This window comes from Schistocerca cancellata, chromosome 1, assembly GCF_023864275.1.
Source record: "Schistocerca cancellata isolate TAMUIC-IGC-003103 chromosome 1, iqSchCanc2.1, whole genome shotgun sequence".
Lineage (NCBI taxonomy): Eukaryota > Metazoa > Arthropoda > Insecta > Orthoptera > Acrididae > Schistocerca > Schistocerca cancellata.
Window position 1 is genome coordinate 1,007,494,603 of NC_064626.1, and position 21,799 is coordinate 1,007,516,401.

At 40.7% G+C, this 21,799-nt stretch overlaps 1 protein-coding gene across 2 annotated transcripts in view; it reads left to right on the plus strand.

The window, feature by feature from the left end:
• Nucleotides 1–21,799, plus strand: part of LOC126089044 (lachesin-like) — a 1,131,845-nt gene that overhangs the window by 152,388 nt on the left and 957,658 nt on the right. For both annotated transcript variants that reach the window (XM_049906881.1, XM_049906882.1), the window contains exon 3: nt 16,822–16,884. In XM_049906881.1, the coding sequence (XP_049762838.1) occupies nt 16,822–16,884 (63 nt within the window). The remainder of the gene's footprint in view (nt 1–16,821; nt 16,885–21,799) is intronic.

Here is a 21,799-nt window from a genome sequence, read left to right on the forward strand (position 1 = left end):
CTCTACTAAAACATTAGCATTGTGAAAAATCATGCAATTTAATACTAAAGCGATTTCATTTATCAATGTTCTCTACGAAATTTTGAGTATCACTAAATCTTCCCTACTAATCCTGAAAATTATTATTATTATTGCTCGAATAGTCCACGGGTATAATTCCGGTTCATAGTGTCCAACGGGCACAATATTTCGGCGATCAGACATGTCTCCATCGTCAGGTGTGCTGACGAACTGAGCTCCTGAGGGCGGGCAGCAGTATACCCGTGGACTGTTCGATCAACAAATACGCCGGGAGAAACTGAAGAATCAAATCATTATTGTTATTGTTTACAATGAGAAAAATGAGAGGTTTAAACCTAAAATAACTTATTTTTCCATCACAAAAGTACCAACCAAAGACGTTTAAGTTGTGCATAGGCTAGAAATGTTTCACATCTCCTGACTTTGAGAAACTAATAACAAGTATTGTTGCAAACAAATCAATGATAAATAGACGAAAAGCGAAACAATTCATCCTGAGAGGTAATTCTTTACTTATGGGTTAGGTACATTTAAAATGAAGAACCTAGCTTCGTCATAAATAACGTAGTTCTGAGTGTACACGGAAGTGTGTGAACGCAACAAGCTTGGTCCTATATATGTATACGAAAAAAGATCTATATAATTTGGATCAAATAGTTGTTTCAATATATGACACGATCTTCTGAAAACTGATGTGATTCACTCGTTGTAAGAAAAAACACAGTAGTGTTGTGGTCGACCGTACAGCTTTTTATAGGGTCCGTGGTACAAAATGATACACTTCTACATTACATGCGTCATACATTGATACGAAAGCAAAAATAAAACTGAAATGAAAAAGCAAACGATGTTATACTCCGAATTTGTTTATTATTAAGAATGTTACTTTAATGAAGTAGTGGGACAGTCAGTGACTAAATAAGAGGGAGACAAAATATAAAAACATGTTTATAAACTGCATATTAAAATTTTTTATCCAAATTTGAACTGTTTCAGGAATTAGTCCATGAATGGTTTCGCCACGTATCAGTGAAATAAAATTTTCGATAAGATTTTATTGTATGACGATTCAGCTTCTTTTGTTACGTTGGGACCGCCAACGTCTTCCATACGTGATTTAATAATGAGATACAAAATTTGAAAGCCAGTATGTACACTGAAGAAATACGCCAGCAACAACTTGAGAAGTACGCATAGATATGTAAAAGTGATTCACTTACAATCACAAATTGCAAGAGGTATCAACTTTCATTTACTCATTCTGCCCGCCACATATCTTGAAAGAGAATTAACAACAGCGTCGTATCATACATGTCAACAGTATGTAACAGCTTATGCGTTTAATTACACATGATTCACGTATATACTCAGTTAATAGCTATGGAATTCATTTATGGGTAACAAATGCGCAAAATATGAAAATTTTTCAAATTATAGAAAAGAATCATAAGAATAATATCCAAGAATAGTAGTCGTGCTCGTCGTAAAGTTCTGTATAAGACTCCAGAGATTTTAACTACACCATGAGAGTAAATTTACTATCCTTTATTCACATCAAAAATAAAATTGAAAATTATTGCACAAACAGTTCTGCAGTTATTATGGAAAAATATCTAAACTGAACTTTCATTTACCAAGAAAGAATAAACTCACAACGGCGGTTTCTACCAAGGTGCAAAACTGTACAATAAATAGGCCAAGGAAATTAAAGACATTAGTGAGAATAACTTATTTAAAAATGTCGTTAAAAGGTATCTGCCAAGCTATACAGTCTATGAAGTGGACTGCTCCTTAGACACCAGCGAATGGGTAGGCGTTTGGTAAAAGTGTCACAAAAGTAAATAATAATATTAAGAATGTGCTGTCTAAGACTTTCCTGACGTAGTAACTGCTTCCTTGGTTCACGAGCATCGCGTCGGATAATGTGGAATCTTCCACATTACCCGACGCAACACCCATGAACCAAGGAAGCAATATTAACAGCAATAATAATAATGAGACTTTTATCAATTCAGAGGGTACTTTCATAATATGTTTCCTCTTCTTATTCTTCTTTTCGTCTGTTTTTTTCTCTCTTCTGGAAAACCTTGCCAGCAAAGCTACGCAGTGTGCTAACTTCTTAGCCTCTTTCTGAGCTCAACAGAACGTTATAGAGGGATATTTACTGAATTTTTTCAGGATGGTAAATGAAAGATTGTAGTGTACAAAATGGAATCAGAGCATCGTCGCTATGTTCACGAGGTTACCTCATAGTGTACATAAATTATAAAATAATGTGTCGCTTATAGTGTGTGTAGTGTGTGCAGTGACTGGTACTGAGAAATTAATGAATAGTTCAGCGTTAGCGTCTTACATTATTAAATAATTTGTTTTCCAAGTATTATTGTACACTAGGGATAAAGCCAATATTATTGTACTCTAGGGATAAAGCCAATGATAGAGCACTGTTTTAAACAGAGTGCCCCTGTATTCCGGAGGGTAGAAGCTCCAGTCTTCATCCATTCATTCCGATTTAGGTTTTCCGTGGTTTTCCTAAATTACTTAGGGAAAAAGCGAGGATGATTCCTACTATAGGGCCAGAGGTGACTAGTTGTCCCATGCTTGTCGAAATATACCTGTAAGTATGTAAATGCCTGTAAATACTAATGACAGTATTTTTGTTAGTTTTAAATTATAATACCACGACGTGACCAACATTCTCGTAAAAGTGATCTAAAGATAAATAAAATTGCTGCTTCTAGTACTACTATTATATCAGATGAATCCCTTTGACCACAGCTATTCAGTAATACGTTGGTCGGTTCTCGAAAGAAAGATTTTCGATACAGAACTACAAACTGAATACTAACTAGACCAACATCGAAGTCGAAGTATTGCTACCAATATTGAACTATCCTTATTCTATTTTCAACGAATAGAGTAATATCACTAACTGACAACGTGTACCTGCGTAAGATCTAAATGGAAGTGACCTGCCGTTCATTCTTTCCACTACATTTCATCTCGTGACTCACTCGGACTGTCGAGAAAGCAATGAATTCCCCTTACGCCATATGCTACTTTTAGTGTCTTCTGATGGGTATTGGAGTAATGAAACTAAGGACGCCTATTATGATTGTTTGACTGTAACCAAAATGGCACCTGCAGAGAAAGAGGACCGGTCACTGCACTCCAGTAAGAAGTAATCATACGACATTTTCTGCTGCCAAGACATAATTAAACAAGGTGTCGCAGTGATTAAGACACTGGGTGGTGTTAAATACCCATAAACATATTTCTGTTGGTCTACTAAATGCTAAATGACTCCAGATAACTGTGATATATCACAAGTTACCCATTGACAAGCTACTCATTCACAAGTTGTAGCTGTGTGGCCGTTTAAGCTTCAGTTCCATCTGCACGTTGTTGTAAAGCTCGACTGTAGTCATTTTAACCGATCTTCACCAGCAATCGGAAATTTGTTTATCAAAGTTCTTGTTATCACGGGAATTTGCCATGTACCTGCCTATGTAATGGAGACGAAAGTGAAGCCGCAGTGTCACTGCACTTGAGTAGAGCGCTTGTGTCTTCAGTTATGAACGGGACCGCGGGCCTTGCGTGCATTACTCAGTTCGTCAACATGGTTCGATGAGTCATTTCAAGTGTAGACGTAGCACACAATGTCACTGTTGGCCTGAACAGCTGACAGCACGGGAAGTTGTCGCCGAATTGACGTGCACCACAGTGACGTCAGTCGAACATTAAACGGCTATCTTGACAAACAAAACTTTGATGATTTGCCTCGTTGCGCTCGCAACAACACTGGCTGATGATGGGCCACAGGTAACGCGAGGACAATGGAACATCACTGCGCGTTGCGTGTATGCAGACAACTTGGAGGGCTGTGTTCAATCAGTCCGCAGTCGACAAACGATTAGTGTGCTCGCCAGAAATCAGTTTTGAACAAATATTTAAACTCCCCCAAAACCGTCCTGTCCGAAGAAGGTGGAAAGAGGACTCCCTGAATGGAATGTGGTTCATTGGCACCCTGTTCTCTTCACCGACGACTACAGGTGTTTTCCGACGCGTGATAATCGTCCTTGACGATTGTGGAACCGGCGATGCACCAATACACTCCCCAGGCACGCTGCACCAAAGGTTCAACAGTTAGGTGTGTTAGGCATGCTTTTCTCCCCAGATCAAGTACGAATGGCTGACGCCGCCCAGCACCATGATCTACAGTTTTAGAATTGTGTAGTATCGAGGCCGGATCCTCCAACCTCATGTTCAGCCCTAGAGATAACGTTTTGGTAACAGGGTTGTCTTTCAAGGAGACAATGCTCGAGCATACCACATTAACACCTTCATACTACGGGAGGCTGAAATCAGTACCACAGAATGTTCTCCGCGTCTGAAACGGACCTTGCTTGGGACTAGGGAAATCCTCTTCGCACACTGGATTACCTCAGGAGGGCTGCCATAGAAGAATGTGGGACTCCAACCCTGTACTGGTTGTTACACAGAAGCAGTTTTTGATTCCACAAGAATGGAAAGACTATCATATTTTCGTTAAGGAAACTTCCTGGAATATTACAACTGTGTGCGGGACCGGAACTCAAACCTGGGACCTTTGTCTTCCACGACCAAAAGTCCACTAAGGTATCCTAGCACGACTCACGATCAACATCATTTCTGTACTTCCGTCAGTACATCTCTTACGATATAAACTTCACAGAATTCTTCTGCATACGTACTTGGACTGGCGCACTTGGAAGAAATGATATCGCGTAGAGGCGTCTTAGCCACAGCCTGGAGGATTGTATCCAAAATTTTGGTTAACGTTTCGATTTCATTCGACAGTAAAAATATTTTTTAATTTCCCAAGCCGTATTCTTTCTCTCCCTGCTCCTCTATAATCTCAGGCCTTTCTTATTCTCAAATAAGCAAGTGCGCTGCAACCTTTTTGAGCAGTTCATAATTCAGTTGTCGATTGAACTAACTCCCGTTTTAATGCAGTACAATATTTTCTTCAGCTGCAGACAACTGTAACACACTATATTCCATTACAGTGCTTGAGCTAGTTTCTGGAGAGGGACGTTTTCGCGACGGCGTGTAAATGAACGCCAGTGATCTCCAGGTTGCCCAGCTGTACATGCATCCTCCATGACAGTCGTGCACATCGCACTACACCGTACTTTTGATGTTGTTATCATGGTTCAAGGAAAGAATCATGAAGTTTCATCCATACATATTGGAACAGTTCTATCAATTTCTAGCATTTTTGTCAATTAATTCAGGAATGCGAAGATACGAAATTTTTCCACGGCTCTTAGCCGTATTGTGCAGTAAAAAGAGAAAAACTATTTCAGTCTTCGAATATGAACATATTACTTCTTTAAAGCACACTATAATGTTTGTCAGTGTCCGTCTCCCTAAGAACGATACGGTTTACAGGGTGATTCAAAAGTCGTGTGCCATAGGACAAATGCGGTGAATAAGAACTCCACCGCCAAACTTACAGAGGTAGCAGTGTGGACTAAAACGTAAATAAAGGCTAAGAAACATGGGCTCTAAAATGCATATCTTCAGAGCCGTGAGCACTTGTTCATCTTCTGTACTGTGCAATACATCTCATCTACTGAACGAGTAATCATGGCTCTTCAGGATGCACCTTACAGCCCTTGTTTACTGCATTTTATTTTCTTGTATTAGTCCATACTATGACCACTGAAAAATATGTGGGTGGAATTGTGGTTCATCCTATTTGCTCTGTGGGACATTACTTGGGTGAATCACCAATGATAATAGAAATTAACAGCTCAAAAGTCATAGTTTAATGACATTTCCTATTCTTGTTTTTGCCATTTTTAATTTGTTTCTATTAGTACCTAACAAGTGAAAACCTCTATACTATGAAAATAAAAAGTATAGATTGCTACTCACCGTACAACGGAGACGTTGCGTCGCAGACAGAAGCAACAATAAGACTACTATAAACGTAAGTTTTCGACCAGAAGGTATCCTTCTGAAATAACATACACATTCATCCAAACACAGCTCACACACAAATGACCACTGTCTCTGGCTGCCGAAGCTAGAGTTAACTTCATACTCATCTTCACTAAGCACAAGCTGCACAATTTGGGCGGCGAAATCGATAAAGCGGTTGAATACGAGAACCCAGTGCCACCGTTTCGAAGCAGAAACGTCGAGAGCTCATCATCCAGCTTTTTGGCAATTATTAGAATTACTTTTCACCTCACCCTCTCGAACCTTTCCTTCCTATAGCATTATAGACGTATTGAATGTAGGTTTGTATACATAATTTATTAAATGCTAAAGAGGTACGATTCAGGTTTCAGAGCAACGCCAACTAGCACTTCTATAACTGATATCAAATGGATTTAGAAAGCCTGCAGTCATCTTATAGAAAAAATAAACATATTTTACTCCACCCTTCTCTGTATCAGCAACAGTCCGCGTTGGTTCTACATTTTTAAAATTCACAGCTTCACTTGTCAATTTCTTATTGCAAATTCGAATACATTCATTAGAGAATAAAGAGGATTAATAACAATCACTGCTCTAACGGTGCAAACAGCGAATAAATAAGTCTAAGTAAAGTGAAGCAAAAATTTACCTCTACTTTCGTTCTAGATGATTAGTGTTTTAGGGCGCACAACAGCGAGGTTATCAGCGCCTCTACTTCCGTTCTATTACCGACTCTCGAGAGAGAATGTCGTCGAATGAGGTGCGTCAATTGTCAAGCCAATAGGTCTTTCTAATAAGAGTATGAGGGAGGGAGGTGACTTACAGTCCAAGACAGACCGTGCTGTTCAAGAGTTTCCAGAAGTTTTCTAACTCATATCAGCTGCATGCTACGTAAGCTTCTTGGAGAAGACGTTTATACTTATTTTAATCTTGCGGTTTTCGACGATCTTTACTCGATGACCACGCAATTACTTATTGAGGTACTTGTATCATATAGGTCGATAACTTAAGTAACCAATAGTCCCAAAACTTCCAATGATGATATGGAACTGAGAAACTGTGCATGGAGGTAAAGTAATGAATAAAGTAAAAAAGAATTTTTTTTCATCCAATATTCTTTATCCGTTGTGGAGGTACGATGGTTTAAATTCGAGCTAAATGTCGCACGTAAAATTCGTTATTAAATAAATTGAATGCGTGGAAACAATTTAACGTGAATAAAATAAATAAAAAAATGAATTCTTACGATAAAAATTCAAACTCTAAATCAAGCTTGAATCGGATTTTACGCGCAAAACACACATGTTTGGTGAGTTTCCTTACGCGCACAACTTCTACGTTTCAAACTTGTGCGATTCGGTTCAAATTTAGTAAGAAGGCAGTCAAACAGATATAATTAATGGTGTCTTGTTGTTTTATTAAACTTTGTCCGTTGCCACGATATAAGCGACATGGTTCGAAAAAAACAAATGCCCTGTACCGCATCTGTTGTAGTCCGAGTGAACAAAAATCTACATTGGTTTCCAAGCTATCGCTGGTAGTCATAAGACTAAATCGCGTCTCTGCTCAGTATGTATTCACCTTTGTACGTTCTATGATAGGAACATTTTTCATTCTGTCTTATACAGAAAGTTCGTCAATAGCTTTTTATGATTGCCTTTAGGAGCAGCAAAATATGTGTTACAAATAGTCGTATTCTTTAATTGCGTCGACTTAGAAGCTTTAAGATTTTATATGGGCAAAGTGCCATACATATAAAATTTAACTTAATACGTTTACTCGTTGAGCCGGCCTTTGTGACCGAGCGGTTCTAGGCGCTTCAGTCCGGAACCGCGCAGCTGCTACGGTCGCAGGTTCGCATCCTGCCTCGGGTATCGATGTGTGTGACATCCTTAGGTTAGTTAGGTTTAAGTAGTTCTAAGTCTAAGGGACTGATGACCTCAGATTATACGTCCCATAGTGCTCAGAGCCATTTGAACCATTTTTGAACCCTTACTCGTTCACAGAGCAAGGTGGAGCAGTGGTTAGCATACTGCACTTCCATGCGGTATGAAGAAGGATTTCTGTAAGACGAAGGTTCGACCATCCTGCTTTAGGTTTCCCGTTGCTTCCTTAAGCCCCCTCACGCAAATACCGAGATATTTCTCTGGAAAGGATACAGCTGACTTTTTTCTTTGTCCTTCCTTAATCCGATGTGACCCATCATCTCGCTGTTTCATCCGTGCCCCCCCCCCCCCCCCCCTTCCTCCCGAAATCAACCAACTTCGACCCGTTCCTGCGAAATAATGGGTCTTAGACAGACAGGTAGACAAACAAGAACATAATCCTATAACGATTCAGTTCTTACCTACAGAGTTATGGAACCGTAATAATGGGAAATCATAAACAAGTACGATGGGGCTGACAATCAAGTGTACTGGCAAGACGTATTTCGATCGGCCAAGACGAGCAGAGGCAGACGGGGGGAGCGGAAAACTTCGAGGCAGAGGTCTTTTTTCCCGTTCCCTGCACCACCTCTGGTAGTCATTCTTCATAGCAGTCTACTGTACTTGGGGTGAAACTATAAGCACAGAGGTGTAGCTGGACGGGAGCGACGGCGGGCGGCACACCGCGGCGCCCTCTGCTCCGCCCGGCCGGCCGCCCTCGGACATTGCTTATTCCGGTCGGGGGCGGCCGGCCTTGGTATTCCCCACATGCTCGCGCCAACTCCTCCACCTCGCGGAGAAGAGTGCCGCTGCCGGCCGGCGGGCGCAGTTTAACGAACAGTTAATTAACTTGAGCCTCTCCGACCACGACCGGGTTTGAAAAATTGGCTGCGCGCGCCGAGCAACGCCCAGCCGCCCCGGGCGAGGCGAGAGGACAGGCAGTGGGGGCGTCAGCGGGGGCGGCTGCAGCAGCCGTGTCGGCGGAACAACGTGCGCCCCTCGCCGACTGACAGCGCGATGGACGGCGTGCCAGTGCGCAGTGAACCGGCTCGTACCTCGCGCTTTGCTCCACATCGTCTAAATAGCAAAGAAAAAAAAAAAACAAAAACGACACAAAATACTAAATGTACTAAATTCTACTCTCTTTTGCAGTTTGCCACTTAGCAAATTCGGACAGTATCCTGGATTAACTGCGCAGCTTACGCAAAAATTGCCTTCAGTGACATAAATTATCTCGATACTTTCTAAAACCAATATCAGTTCTTGAAATAAACCTCAAGACCCAAAAAGTGACGCATCACGAAAAAATTACCGAGCAGGTCGGAAATCAGTAGACAAGCAAGCAAATTAAAAAAAAAAACACTGAAGATTTATTCAAGATAAACAGCTTTACACATCGAGCGAGTCAATAACGCGTTGGTCCACCTCTTGCACTTGCGAATGTAGTTATTCGGCTTCCCATTGATTGATGTAGCTGTTGGGTGTCCTCCTGAGGGATATCGTGCCAAATTCCGACTGATTGGCATGTTAGATTCTCAAAATCTCGAGCTGGTTCAAGGGACCTGCCATAATCTCCCAACGGTCTCAATTGGAGAACACCTGGTGACAGTGACGGCTTAGGTAGGGTTTGGCGAGCACGAAGGCAGCAGTAGAAACTTTCGCCGTGTGCTGGCGGGCATTATCTTGCTGAAATGTAAGCACATGAAAGACAATAGGAGATGGGCGCAGAATATCGTTGTTCTGTAAGGGTGCCGCGGATGACAACCAAAGGGATATTCGTATGAGAGGAAATGACACCACAGACCATCACTCCTAGTTGTCGAGAGGTATCGCGGACGACAGACGGCGTGTATCCAACTTTTGTCAGGAATCTCTCGAGACACGTCTTCGCTGGTTATCGGGGGCAGTTCGAAGTGGGACTCATCACTGAAGACTCTGGACCGAAGATATTAAATACATAAATACATAGCCTTATGCACCAACTAGACAGAATATGTCACGCTATCGCTAAGGCTATCGGTCAGGACATCCAACAACTCTATCAATAAATGTCAAGCTGGATAAATGGTTGCATAAGGGCCAGAGATGGACTACAGCGTTATTGACTATTTGTGAAGTTCCCTTGAATAAATTATCCAGTTTCTCTGAAAATGCCGGCCGCGGTGGCGGAGCGGATCTAGGCGCTTCAGTCCGGAACAGCACTGCTGCTACGGTCGCAGGTTCGAATCCTGCCTCGGGCATGGATGTGTGTGATGTCTTTAGGTTAGTTAGGTTTAAGTAGTTCTAAGTTCTAGGGGACTGATGACCTCAGATGTTAAGTCCCATAGTGCTCAAAGCCATTTGAACCATTCTCTGAAACTGCAACCATTTGTTTGTCTGTACATGTACATTACATCTACCGATATCTCTCCCATTGTGATATTTCCTTCTTTTTGTCTTGAGAGCGTATTATCCTACAATTGGTTGTAAGTGGATCTAGTTTGAACATTTGAACATGAGTAACTTCGACAAGGAGAATATGCTATACAACTGTCACATCATAGGACAATTCCCCATAAGTGTAAAATTTTTCTGCCAGAGCGACATGGAGCAGCGGCTTTACGGGCTTCGTATTCTCGTCCGACCATTCACGTTTAGATTTTCCATCGTTTTCTTAAAACTGTTGACACGATTTCCCGTATTGCTTCTCACATATATTCACACGCTCTATGTCCCCCCATCCCACACACGCAAGAATACATACGTGTGAATATCGTTGTTTACTTTAAATTTTAAAATCGTATTCCAGGGCGACACACCCGTCCTGGCCGGCAGACAAGCGTTACTAATTGCGTTGGTGCTTTGAGGAAAAAAGAAATGCACTCGTGTGAAAAACATCAGGACGAAAGAAACTTTAGCGCTTGATGTGCCACCGCCAAGTAACATATCTCAGTGAAACTGGGACCATGTTTTATTTAAAGAGGACGACCGGTTTCGTAACGTTAGTTACATCATCAGGTGAATATAGTAAAAAACCGTGAAATGATAGTATTAAATAAGAATTTTGGGTCAAAGTAACGTTAGATCATTGCCAAAAGTAGCTGAATGTAATTAAAATAAAACGTATCAGTCACTAATATTTACAGTTACAACGTGATACTGGAGTACTGTTGATACTAAACTTCCTAGAATGTCACTCGATTCTAAAAGTCATGTTGCACCCTACGATAGACTGATGTGCATTGCCTCCTTAGCCCTCGTTCCCTCCCTCATCTTTACGTCTTTTATACGGTCTGATACTTTACGGGTCGCTTTAGTTTCAGTTTCCTCGAAGAGTTTTAACATTTTTAATAGTTTTCCACGTAATGAGATTTATGATTTTCATCCTCGAGGGATTGATATTTTTGAAAATCTCAGGTACCGAAGGAAAAATAAAGTTATATATATATATATATATATATATATATATATATATATATATGGATATGGTGTCTGTTCTTTCGGAATGACCTGCTTACATGGCAGACGTTCTATCCATTTGAGTGTCTGTTCTTTAGGACATGTCCGAAAGAACAGACACAATATCCATATAAGTATTTAGTTCTGGCAACACCGGCCATAACCTTCTTCTGTGCGGATACGCACATAATCCCCGAACTCTTAAGCGACTTTGTAAGAATGTCTTCCACGAGTAATGAGTGTGTTGGGATGGGACACTACGAATGTGTGTATGGACATACAAGGTGAGAATGTGGGTCTCGCGGGAGGCGTGCGCGAGATAGTCCCTGCAGTCGCACTATCTTCAGTGTCCTCGGTGGTTCAAATGGATAGAGCGTCTTCCATGTAAGTAGGAGATCCCGGGTTCGAGTCCCTGTCAGGGCAAACATTTTCACCTGTCCCCGTTGACATATATCAACGCCCGTCAACAGCTGGAGGTATAAATATAATTCTAATTACATAAAGATATGGTCGCCCGCAAAGAAACCCCTGCGTTAAAGTTTTACTGAAACAGTTGAACGTTGTAGTTTCGGCTGCGGTTAAACAAGACAGCTCGGCAGTGCTGTGGCAGCCAGCACGCCTCAATCGCTGGCGCCAGCTCCCGCGGCGACGCTGGCGTAGCGCCTCTCAGGTCGACCCTCCCGCCGCTCCGTCGGCCGGGGCCAATCAATGTGCCCGCTGCCGCCTTGCGCTGAAAGATTTATTCGCTCGCTTTATGGAGGAGTAATAAGTCCCTTTAGTAGCTGCTGTTTTATTTATACTCCCCTAAATTTTCTCCTGGCTGCAGTCGTAAAAATACGGTTTCTGTTACCGGAGGATCCAGCACAGGCGAGGAAATATTTAATACCTGTTTCGTATCTGTCTAAAGTGGGTACACGATGTTGTGACAGTTTATTTCGTCTTTCAGAGATGTTTTCCACTTTTCTATTCGCTTTGCCTGCTGCCACAATCGTTGTGTGGCTGCGTGTCGGACAGCTGTAAGTCGAATAAACGTGAAAGATTGAATTTTTGCGTGCCGTACGAAGTCTTATTGCGTTATCTCACGTACTGTGCCACGATTCGCTGAAATAATGTAAGAACTACTTGTCCTTTTCTCCTTTTTATCGTTCTGTTAGAAAACGCTTGAGTATTAACTTTGTGTCCTGCCGTAATGAGGGAAGCCTCGTCAGAGAGGTCCACCGCATGAGCGTCTACGGATGTGATTCCAGCGGTGGTTTCCCGTTGCCGTCCACTGATCATAATGAAATGATAATGAGGACAACACAACACCCAGTACCTGAGCGGTGAAAATCTCCGTCCCAGCCGGGAATCGAACCTGGGCCCATTGGCGTGACAGACCGCCGCGCTGGCCACTCAGCTATCGGGGCGGACTGATTATTAAAGCGTGTTATTCTAATATTAATGTTTGAGTTACTTAAATGTCAGTGTTTGACGACATGGTCATGTCACCAACAAATTTTCAGCAACTTATGAGACAAGCATTTTCGCATTCATTTTGTGGCGAACTGAATTTCTGCTAACTTCATTGCACGCCACAAGCTTTTGTAATGAAAACAGCGCCAAAATTTAACGTCTCAGTACAAGACAGTCACTAAACTCGCCAATTGAAATATCAAGTAAATTGCTTTACAGAAAACACTATTTTGTGTAACTGCTGAAATCAGAGACACACTAATGGCAAGTGCGATTTAACAATAAAACTGATTGTGATAGCTCGTTACTTCAGCACAGAAAATTATAATTTAAATCACTATTGGCCAGTACCTTTCTTAGTGCATTAGGAGGATTCCTTGGTCCATGACCAACTTGCAAGACCGTCACGATCACATAGAACCATAGAAACAAATAAATAGATAGTGACAAATGAAGGAAGCTCACTATAAGCTATTGTTGTAAAGTTACAAAAACTACCGACTATAATTTTGCAAACATACAATTAAATCAAAAATACTTCTTAATCATTTTAATTCACTGCATGCGAAGATTTTCTAGAACCTATGTATGCAATGTTACGTACTGGTAGTGTAGGAGTACTGAAAATAAATGGAAGACTTAAAAATGTACAGTCGTGGACAAAACGAGCGAGACCCCTCCCCTTTACGTTATGCTGATCCGCACAGCTTTAAAGTCTGCTACACAGCATAACAGGCAAGGCGACGAAGTGCTACCAACATACTACGCACAGGCGTGGAATTGACAAACTATCCGAACTTTGCCAGACTGTTTTTAATCATGTGTATGACTATATTAATGTTGATTAGTGTGTTAAACACAGCAAGTAAATATAAGATGTAAATGAAAGAAGAAACGCTAATTAGTATGAACTGTACTAATAAAAATGAATTTCAGCTTATCGAGATAACATAACTGTTATAGTAAGACAAAGTACCTCAGATCGTTACGAATTAGCAAAACATTATGCGCATTCGACTGCAAAACGGTTTGTGTCAACGTTCAGACCAGTCATACTGGATTACCGTTGCTAACCTACCATGAAAGTGTGCAAATTTAGCAATGCGTGAAGATTCATAACGAAATTCAGTTAAAAATCATTCAGTGCCACACATAAGTCAAATCAATTATTGACAGAAGCGGTAAAAATTAATCAGTAACAAGTATGAAATTCTACAAGATGCTCATATTTACATACACAGGACTCAGTACAGAATAAAGGTAGCAACAAAACGTATTGGGGGGCAGAGAGTTTCTTAAAATTGCTTTACTGATAGTCTATCTACCTCCATCGAGATTAGAACCGAAAACAAACCAGACCTCCCTTGCAGTAGCAAACACCGTTCACTACGCTAGCAGACAACCCAAGCAAACAGCCCTCTATTATTACCCCAGACTTGAATAAGCCGGCAATTTCGCAATGAAAATGGCAAAATGATGTGCAGTTTCTATTCCATAGAACTTTCTAGACTCAAAAACAAGAATTTTCCACCTTTATGTCACCGCTTATGTGACAATCATTTGGGATGTTTATCGAAATAACAAATTACTGTTATTAAGCGAGTAAATTTAGTAGGATAATTCTGCACCACCCCAGGAAATAAACGGCTACATAGCTGCCAAACATATTCTACAATGTTTCGAATTCTCCATTAGATTCGCCACAGCCCGAAAACGTTCATTAGCCGAAGCGTTTCTTAAGCTACCTAGCAATGGGAATGCTCGCACTTCTAAGACGCTGTGGCATTAATACTGGGATCTGAATTACCACGTGTATAGGCAAAAGGATTTTATTTGCATTCCTGTAAACGTGATTTGGATCGAAAGCGTATCTACGAGTAATATGCTGATGTATCAGCTGCAACTAGAACATTTCCAATAAAGAGTAGGGGGAATTGTTTATGCGGCCCTCATCTTCAGTAACTGTCGTAGCTATTTTCGTTGTTAGGATTTCGTCACCTAAATCGGTAAAAATGGAACCCTACTAGTCTCACTTTCTTCACCGTCTATCTGTCTACCCAGCCCTTAAAAGCCATTTTGCTTATTCGTAACGGTCTGGGGTACTTAGTCTTACTAAAACAGTTATGTTTTCTCGATAAGCTGAAATTCATTTTTATTAGTACAGTTCATACTAATTAGCATTTCTTCTTTCATTTATGTCTTATATTTTACGTGTTGTGTTTAACACACTATTCAGCATTAATATAGTCACACGCCTGATTGAAAACAGCCTGAGAAAATTCGGATAGTTTGTCAATTTCGCGCATGTGTATAGTATATTGGTAGCACTTCTTTCTCCTTGCCTGTTATGCTGTGTAACAAATTTTAAAGCTGTGCGAATCAGCTTAACGAAAAGGCGAGGGGCCTCGCTCGTTTTGTCCACAACTGTACACATTCGAAACTCTTTTTAACGTGATAGCCCTATTCATAGTTCGTAACTTATGTCTTAAAGGATATAGCATTGGAAGGAATTTTAAAATCCTTTGCAACGGAAAACACAGTGTGTAGAGGATATTGCGGGTTGGAAATTAAAAAAAATTACTGCATTGTTGGATAGAAAAGAAACGTATTTTCAGAGTACTAGGCCACTGCTGCGCCTTTTCATAGACCGATATAATTAGAATAAAAGTTCAAAAGTTTCATTTAACTTCTCCCAAGGGATCCGAATTATAATTTGTTGATTTTTTAAGTATACTTGATGCTACTACACATTATGGCCCTTCGTCACATGCTGGAGAAGTAATAAAAACTTTAATAAGACTACGATTATATGAGGCACATACGTACATGCAGAACCATGTTTCCTGTACGGGCTAGTATCAGACGTGTAATATCTTGAGTCAGCTAAGTATTCCGCCAGCGAAGTTCATTACATATAGTGAAACTGAGGTATTTAATAAGTGTCGTGAATGCACTGACTTGGAGTGAGTGTTTTGGTAGCTATGACCACAGTATGTAAGAGTTTTACCTTCCTAGTTTTGTCGTTGATTGACTGTAGAAACTACACACTAGATTTGGAAAACTGATAAAAGGGTTAAGATCTGGTTATTGAGGAGAGCGACAAACGCTCCTCACAGGAAAATCTGAAAATGCAACCAAGCTCCATAAACTTTATGTGCAAAATTGCACCGTCTCATACTGCCACCTTTCCATTTCCTGCTACAGCGGAAAAAGGGTACATACCCCTCGTTTCTGAGACGCCACAAGTTACTGTCAGTGCTCGTGATGTTCAATAGGACACCAGTGACTTCCAAGAAAAACAACAGAAGCGACAATCAGTAATCTAAGCTAGTAGTTATCGCACTGGCGTTCAAATTTGTGTAAACACGTACATCATAGAGGTCGATGGTCGGAGCGACTCTACATACCCTTTCTTATGAAATCTTACTAAGTACTAAAATGTCGAAGCCGAAATCTTTTAAAACGTTAAAGGCATTGTTTCCACGTCGACTATTCACTACTTCATTTGCTAATGATATTTCCTATTTGCCTAAGCAATTCTACGACCAATTCCTAATAAATTAGGAGGTGTTATTGCATTATTTTTATCAATTACAATCTTAATAATGTTACAATTTTACAACAAAACACCGTTATCAATGCCTTCACAAGGCTGTACAAGCTCTGAAATAAGCTTTGCAGATAAAGTTATAAACAGCCGATGAGGAAACGCCGATGTTAATACTTCATAAATTCACTGCTGTGGTATCCTATGTGAAGAAATGATCACAATGTCTCGATTTCATTTGCAAATTTCGTTACATTGTGGGTGTAAAATAATGGAATATTATGTAGTGGCTGTTGAACAGTGGAGTAGTCCATAATAAATTGAAATTGTTTCCACATTCCTACTTCACGGAAGTGAAACTTTCGTCACAATTTCTCACAAAATATGTTTTGACGATACTTCCATAATAAACGTGTTATACGATATTTTAAAGGGAGACCGCGAGCTAATAATTGTTTCCATTTACAGGCAGACGAATAAGGAATCTGGATTCGAATGGAATTCCGAAAGCCGTGGAGGAGTTCAGCAACGGTAAGTAAAGCACATCCTTAACGTTTTCCTTACTAAATTGCATTTGAAAGTCTTTCACGGATGATCGCCACACCAGAAGTTTGCTGATACTATTACAGAAAATATGTCTGTCTGTTTCTTTAAACGTGTAACTTCGATTCCATCGTTCATGCAATATTTGTTTATCCTCTAATGCTATCAGCACGGCACAATTTGTAAAGTTACATCTAGAATAAGCTGACTCATCATATTCTGAACGTCTTCTTACATCTTTAGCCATAAAATAACCAAACGTGGAGTTACCTTCAAACCAATTAATATTATATTCCTGTCATTATATATTATTAATTGCTTTTGATGCCGATGATTTCGTTCGATAGTGCTTAATAGTCGGCTAGTGTATATGCGAGGCTGATATAGTACTCGCGCTTTGGTAATAATGAAACTTCCGTCTCCCACCTGGCCAGTTACGTTATGTAACATTATAACAATTCTCATCCATATGGAACGTGTTTACCAGTTTCACGAAGCAGATGGGACAGTTTGTGCCATCGAGTTTTCTGTCGATGTGGTATACCGTGCTGACGCTAAGGCTTATTTCGAACCGTGAGATGAATGTCGATTCAGCTACAGAGCAGCGCTACCGCCGTGTACGATGTGATTTGTACAATGGATAAAGTTAAACACAATGGTTTATGTGGTGTTACCGCCAGACACCACACTTGCTAGGTGGTAGCTTTTAAATCGGCCGCGGTCCGTTAGTATACGTCGGACTCGCGTGTCGCCTCTATCAGTGATTGCAGACCGAGCGCCGCCACACGGCAGGTCTAGAGAGACTTCCTAGCACTCGCCCCAGTTGTACAACCGACTTTGCTAGCAATGGTTCACTGACAAAATACGCTCTCATTTGCCGAGACGATAGTTAGCATAGCCTTCAGCTACGTCATTTGCTACGACCTAGCAAGGGGTCATTACCAGTTACTAGTGATACTGTGAATAATGTACCGTCAAGAGCGACGTTCATCATTAATAGATTAAAGTTAAGTATTCCACCAGGTACGTCCGTTTTTTCTAAATTCTAATTTCCTTGTCCTGTTCCAGACCTCACGCCAGCCTGCGTGAGCCAAAACGCGTGCCTTTCAGCTTCCTCTAGTAACACGGTGTTGGCTCTCCTGCCAACCACAACAGTTTACACATCGACTAAACCCATTCCTCAAACTGTCGGCTTGAGCGAAGAAAATGACACTTATCTGTAGCAAACAGAAATAACATTCATAGCAAAATGGATTGAATATGGAATCACACAAGTAGAAACAGTAACGAGGTTTAAGGATGACGGTGAAATTGAAAAAAGTGTATGATAACAATGATTAACTCGTGAAATGTGTCGCAAGGGCGAATATCATAATGGATACTGAAATGCACCCCACAATGGACCACGGACATTGCCGTTGGTGGGATTGCTTGCGTGCCTCAGAGATACAGACAGCCGTACAGTAGGTGCAAACCACATCGCACGCGTATTTGCTGAGAGGCCAGATAAACGTGTGGTTCCTGAAGGGGATCTGCAGCCTTTTCATTAGTTGCAGGGGCAACAGTCTGGCCGGCAGGAGTGGCCGAGTGGTTCTAGGCACTGAGTTCGGAACCACGCTGCTGCTACGGTCGCAGGTTCGAATTTTGCCTCGGGCATGGATGTGTGTGGTGTCCTCAGGTTAGTTAGGTTTAATTAGTTCTAAGTTCTAGCAGACTGATGACCTGAGATGTTCAGTCCCATAGTGCTTAGAGCCATTTCAACCATTTGATTTGAGACACAGTCTGTACGTTCTGACTTTGTAACATCAACCAAAACGGCCTTACCGTGCTGGTACTGCGAACGGATGAAAACGAGAGGAAACTACAGCCGTAATTTTTCCGCCAGGATACGCAGCTGTACTGCATGGTTAAATGATGGCACCATCGTCTTGGGTAAAATATCTCGAAGCTAAAATAGTCCCATATTGGATCTCCGGATGAGAATTACTCAGGAGGATGCTGTCATCTGGAGAAACAAAACTGGCATTCTACGGATCGGAGCATTGAATGTTACATCACTCAATGTGGTACGTAAGCTAGAAAATTTAGGAAGTGATATAGATAGGGTGAAGTTGGATACGGTGGGAATTAGTGACGTTCGGTGACTTCTAGTCAGTTAAACACAGGGTTATAAATACAAGATCAGACAGGAGTAATGTAGGGGTAGGTTCAGTAATGAATAAGAAAATTGGAATGCCGGTAAGCTACTGTGAAAAGCACAGTGAAACCATGATAGCCAAGACAGACACCAAGCCCACACCCACCTCAGTAGTCCATGTTTATAAGCCAACTAGCTCCGCAGATGAAGATATTTAAGAAATGTATAATCAGATAAAATAATTTACTCAAAGAGTTAAGGCAGACGAAAATTTAATTGTGATGGGGGACTGGAGTTCGATAGTCGGAAAAGGAAGATAAGAAAAAGTAGTAGATGAATATGGTCTGGGTGAAAGGAATGAAAGAAGAAGCCGCCTTGTAGAATTTTGCACAGAACAAAATTTAATCATCGCTAACACTTGGTTTAGGAACCATGAAAGAATTTGTTGGTTATGAAGCGTAGTTTAAAACTAAAGAAATTGCAAAAAGGTAGCAATTTAAGGAGATGTGACCTGGATAAGTTGATGGAACCAAAGGTTGTTGAGAGTTTCAGAGGGAGCGTTAGGGAACGATTCAATAGAACAGGAGAAAAGAATACAGTAAAAGAAGAATGGGTAGACGAAATTGTGAAGGCAGCTGAGTGTCAAACACATAAAACGACAAGGTCTAGTACAAATCCTTGGGTGACACAAGAGATACGGAATTTAATTAATGAAAGGAGAAAATTTAAAAACGCATCAAATGGAGAAGAAAGTGAAAGGGAATACAAATATCTAAGTAAAATGTGATTAACAGGAAGTGCAAAATGGCTAAACAGGGATGGCTAGAGGACAAATGTAAGGATTTAGTAGCATATATCACTACGGGAAAGGGTATATACTGCCTACAGACAAGTTAAAAAGTTCATTGCAGAAAATAAACGTGGGGGTATGAATATCAAGTGGTCATATGATAAACTAGTCCTAAGCAAAGAAGAGAAAGCTTAAAGGTGGAAGGAATATACAAAGGGCACATACAAGGGAGATGAATTTGCAGGCAATATTGTAGAAATTGAAGAAGACATAAATGAAGATGAGATGAAGACATAATACTGTTAGAAGAATTTGACAGAGCACTGAAAGATTTAAATCGAAACACGATCCCGGATTTGAAGACATTTCGTCAGACCTACTGCTAACCTTGGTAGAACCAGCTACGACAAAACTCTTCCATCTGGTGTGTAAGGAGTATACGACAGACGAAATACCGTCAGACTTCAAGAACAAGACAATCATTCGTATTCCAAAGAAACCTGGTGCTGCCAGGTGTTATAAGAGTCGAGGGGCATGAGAAGGAAGCAATGATAGAAAAGAGATTGGGACATGGTTGCAGCCTGTCCCTGGTGTTATTCAATCTGTATACTGAGCAAGTACTAAAGGAAACCAAAGAAAAATGTGGAGAAGGAATTAAAGTTTAGGGAGAAGAAATAAAATCTTTGAGATTTGTCAATGACACTGTAGTTCTGTCAGAGACAGCAAAGGACTTGGAAGAGCAGTTGAACGGAATGGATTGTATGTTGAAAAGTGGATCAACAAAAGCGAAACAATGTTATTTGAATTTAGTTGGACTAAATCAGACGAACTGAGGAAATTAGATTGGGTAACGAGACACTAAATGTAATACATGAGCTTTGCTATTAGGGCAATAAAATAACGGTTGATAGCCGAAGTACAGAGAATGTAAAATGTAGACTGGCAATGACAAGAAAAGAGTTTCTGTAGAACAGATGTTTGTTCAAATGGCTCTGAGCACTATGGGACTTAACATCTATGGTCATCAGTCCCCTATAACTTAGAACTACTTAAACCTAACTAACCTAAGGACATCACACAACACCCAGTAATCACGAGGCAGAGATATTTGGTAACATCGAATATAGGCTTACGTGTTAGGAATTCCTTTCTGAAAGTATTTATATGGATTGTAGCTATGTTTGGAAACGAAACATGGACGAAAAACAGTCCAGATAAGAAGAGAATATAAGCTTTTGAAATGTGGTGTTACAGAATAATGATGAAGGTTAGATGGGTAGATCACGAAACTAATGAATAGGTACTGAATATAATTGAGGAGAAAAAAAAGAAATATATGGCACAATTTGACCAGAAGTAGGGATCGGTCAAGAGGACATTTGGAGTCTTCAAGGGGTCACCATCTTATTATTGGAGATGTGAGTGGGGATAAAAGTCGTAGAGGAAGACCAAGAAATGAATACTGTAAGCGGATTCTAAGGATGTAAGTTGCAGTAGTTATTCTGGGCTGCAGAGGCTTGCACAGGATAGAGTAGCATGGAGAGCTGCGTCAAACCGTCTTCGGACTGACGATCACAACAACAACAACAGCAAAAACTGAAATTCAGTAATAGTTGAAAGTAGTAAACAGGAAATAACGGGAAATGTTGATGTTGGGTAGTAAAACTAGAATAATAGAATTCTATGATTGACATTTGACTTTATGAAGACTGTTTTCATGAATTCCTTTGGAAAGAAGTGTAATCGGAAGATGCTAGGGGAGAAAAAAATATAGGAAACTGACTAAGTTGGTGAAGTATGCAACCCCCAACATTGGGCCGTATTTTCTCCATTCGTGATCTCTACTAGCTGTGTTCGGCGTCGCACTATTCAAACGCAGGGTCTCCGATGTCAATAGTGTGCAAGTGCTGACGCATACTAAACGGCTCCTCCGGGTTGCTTCCAGTCCGACACCCAGGAGAATCAAGATAGTTGAC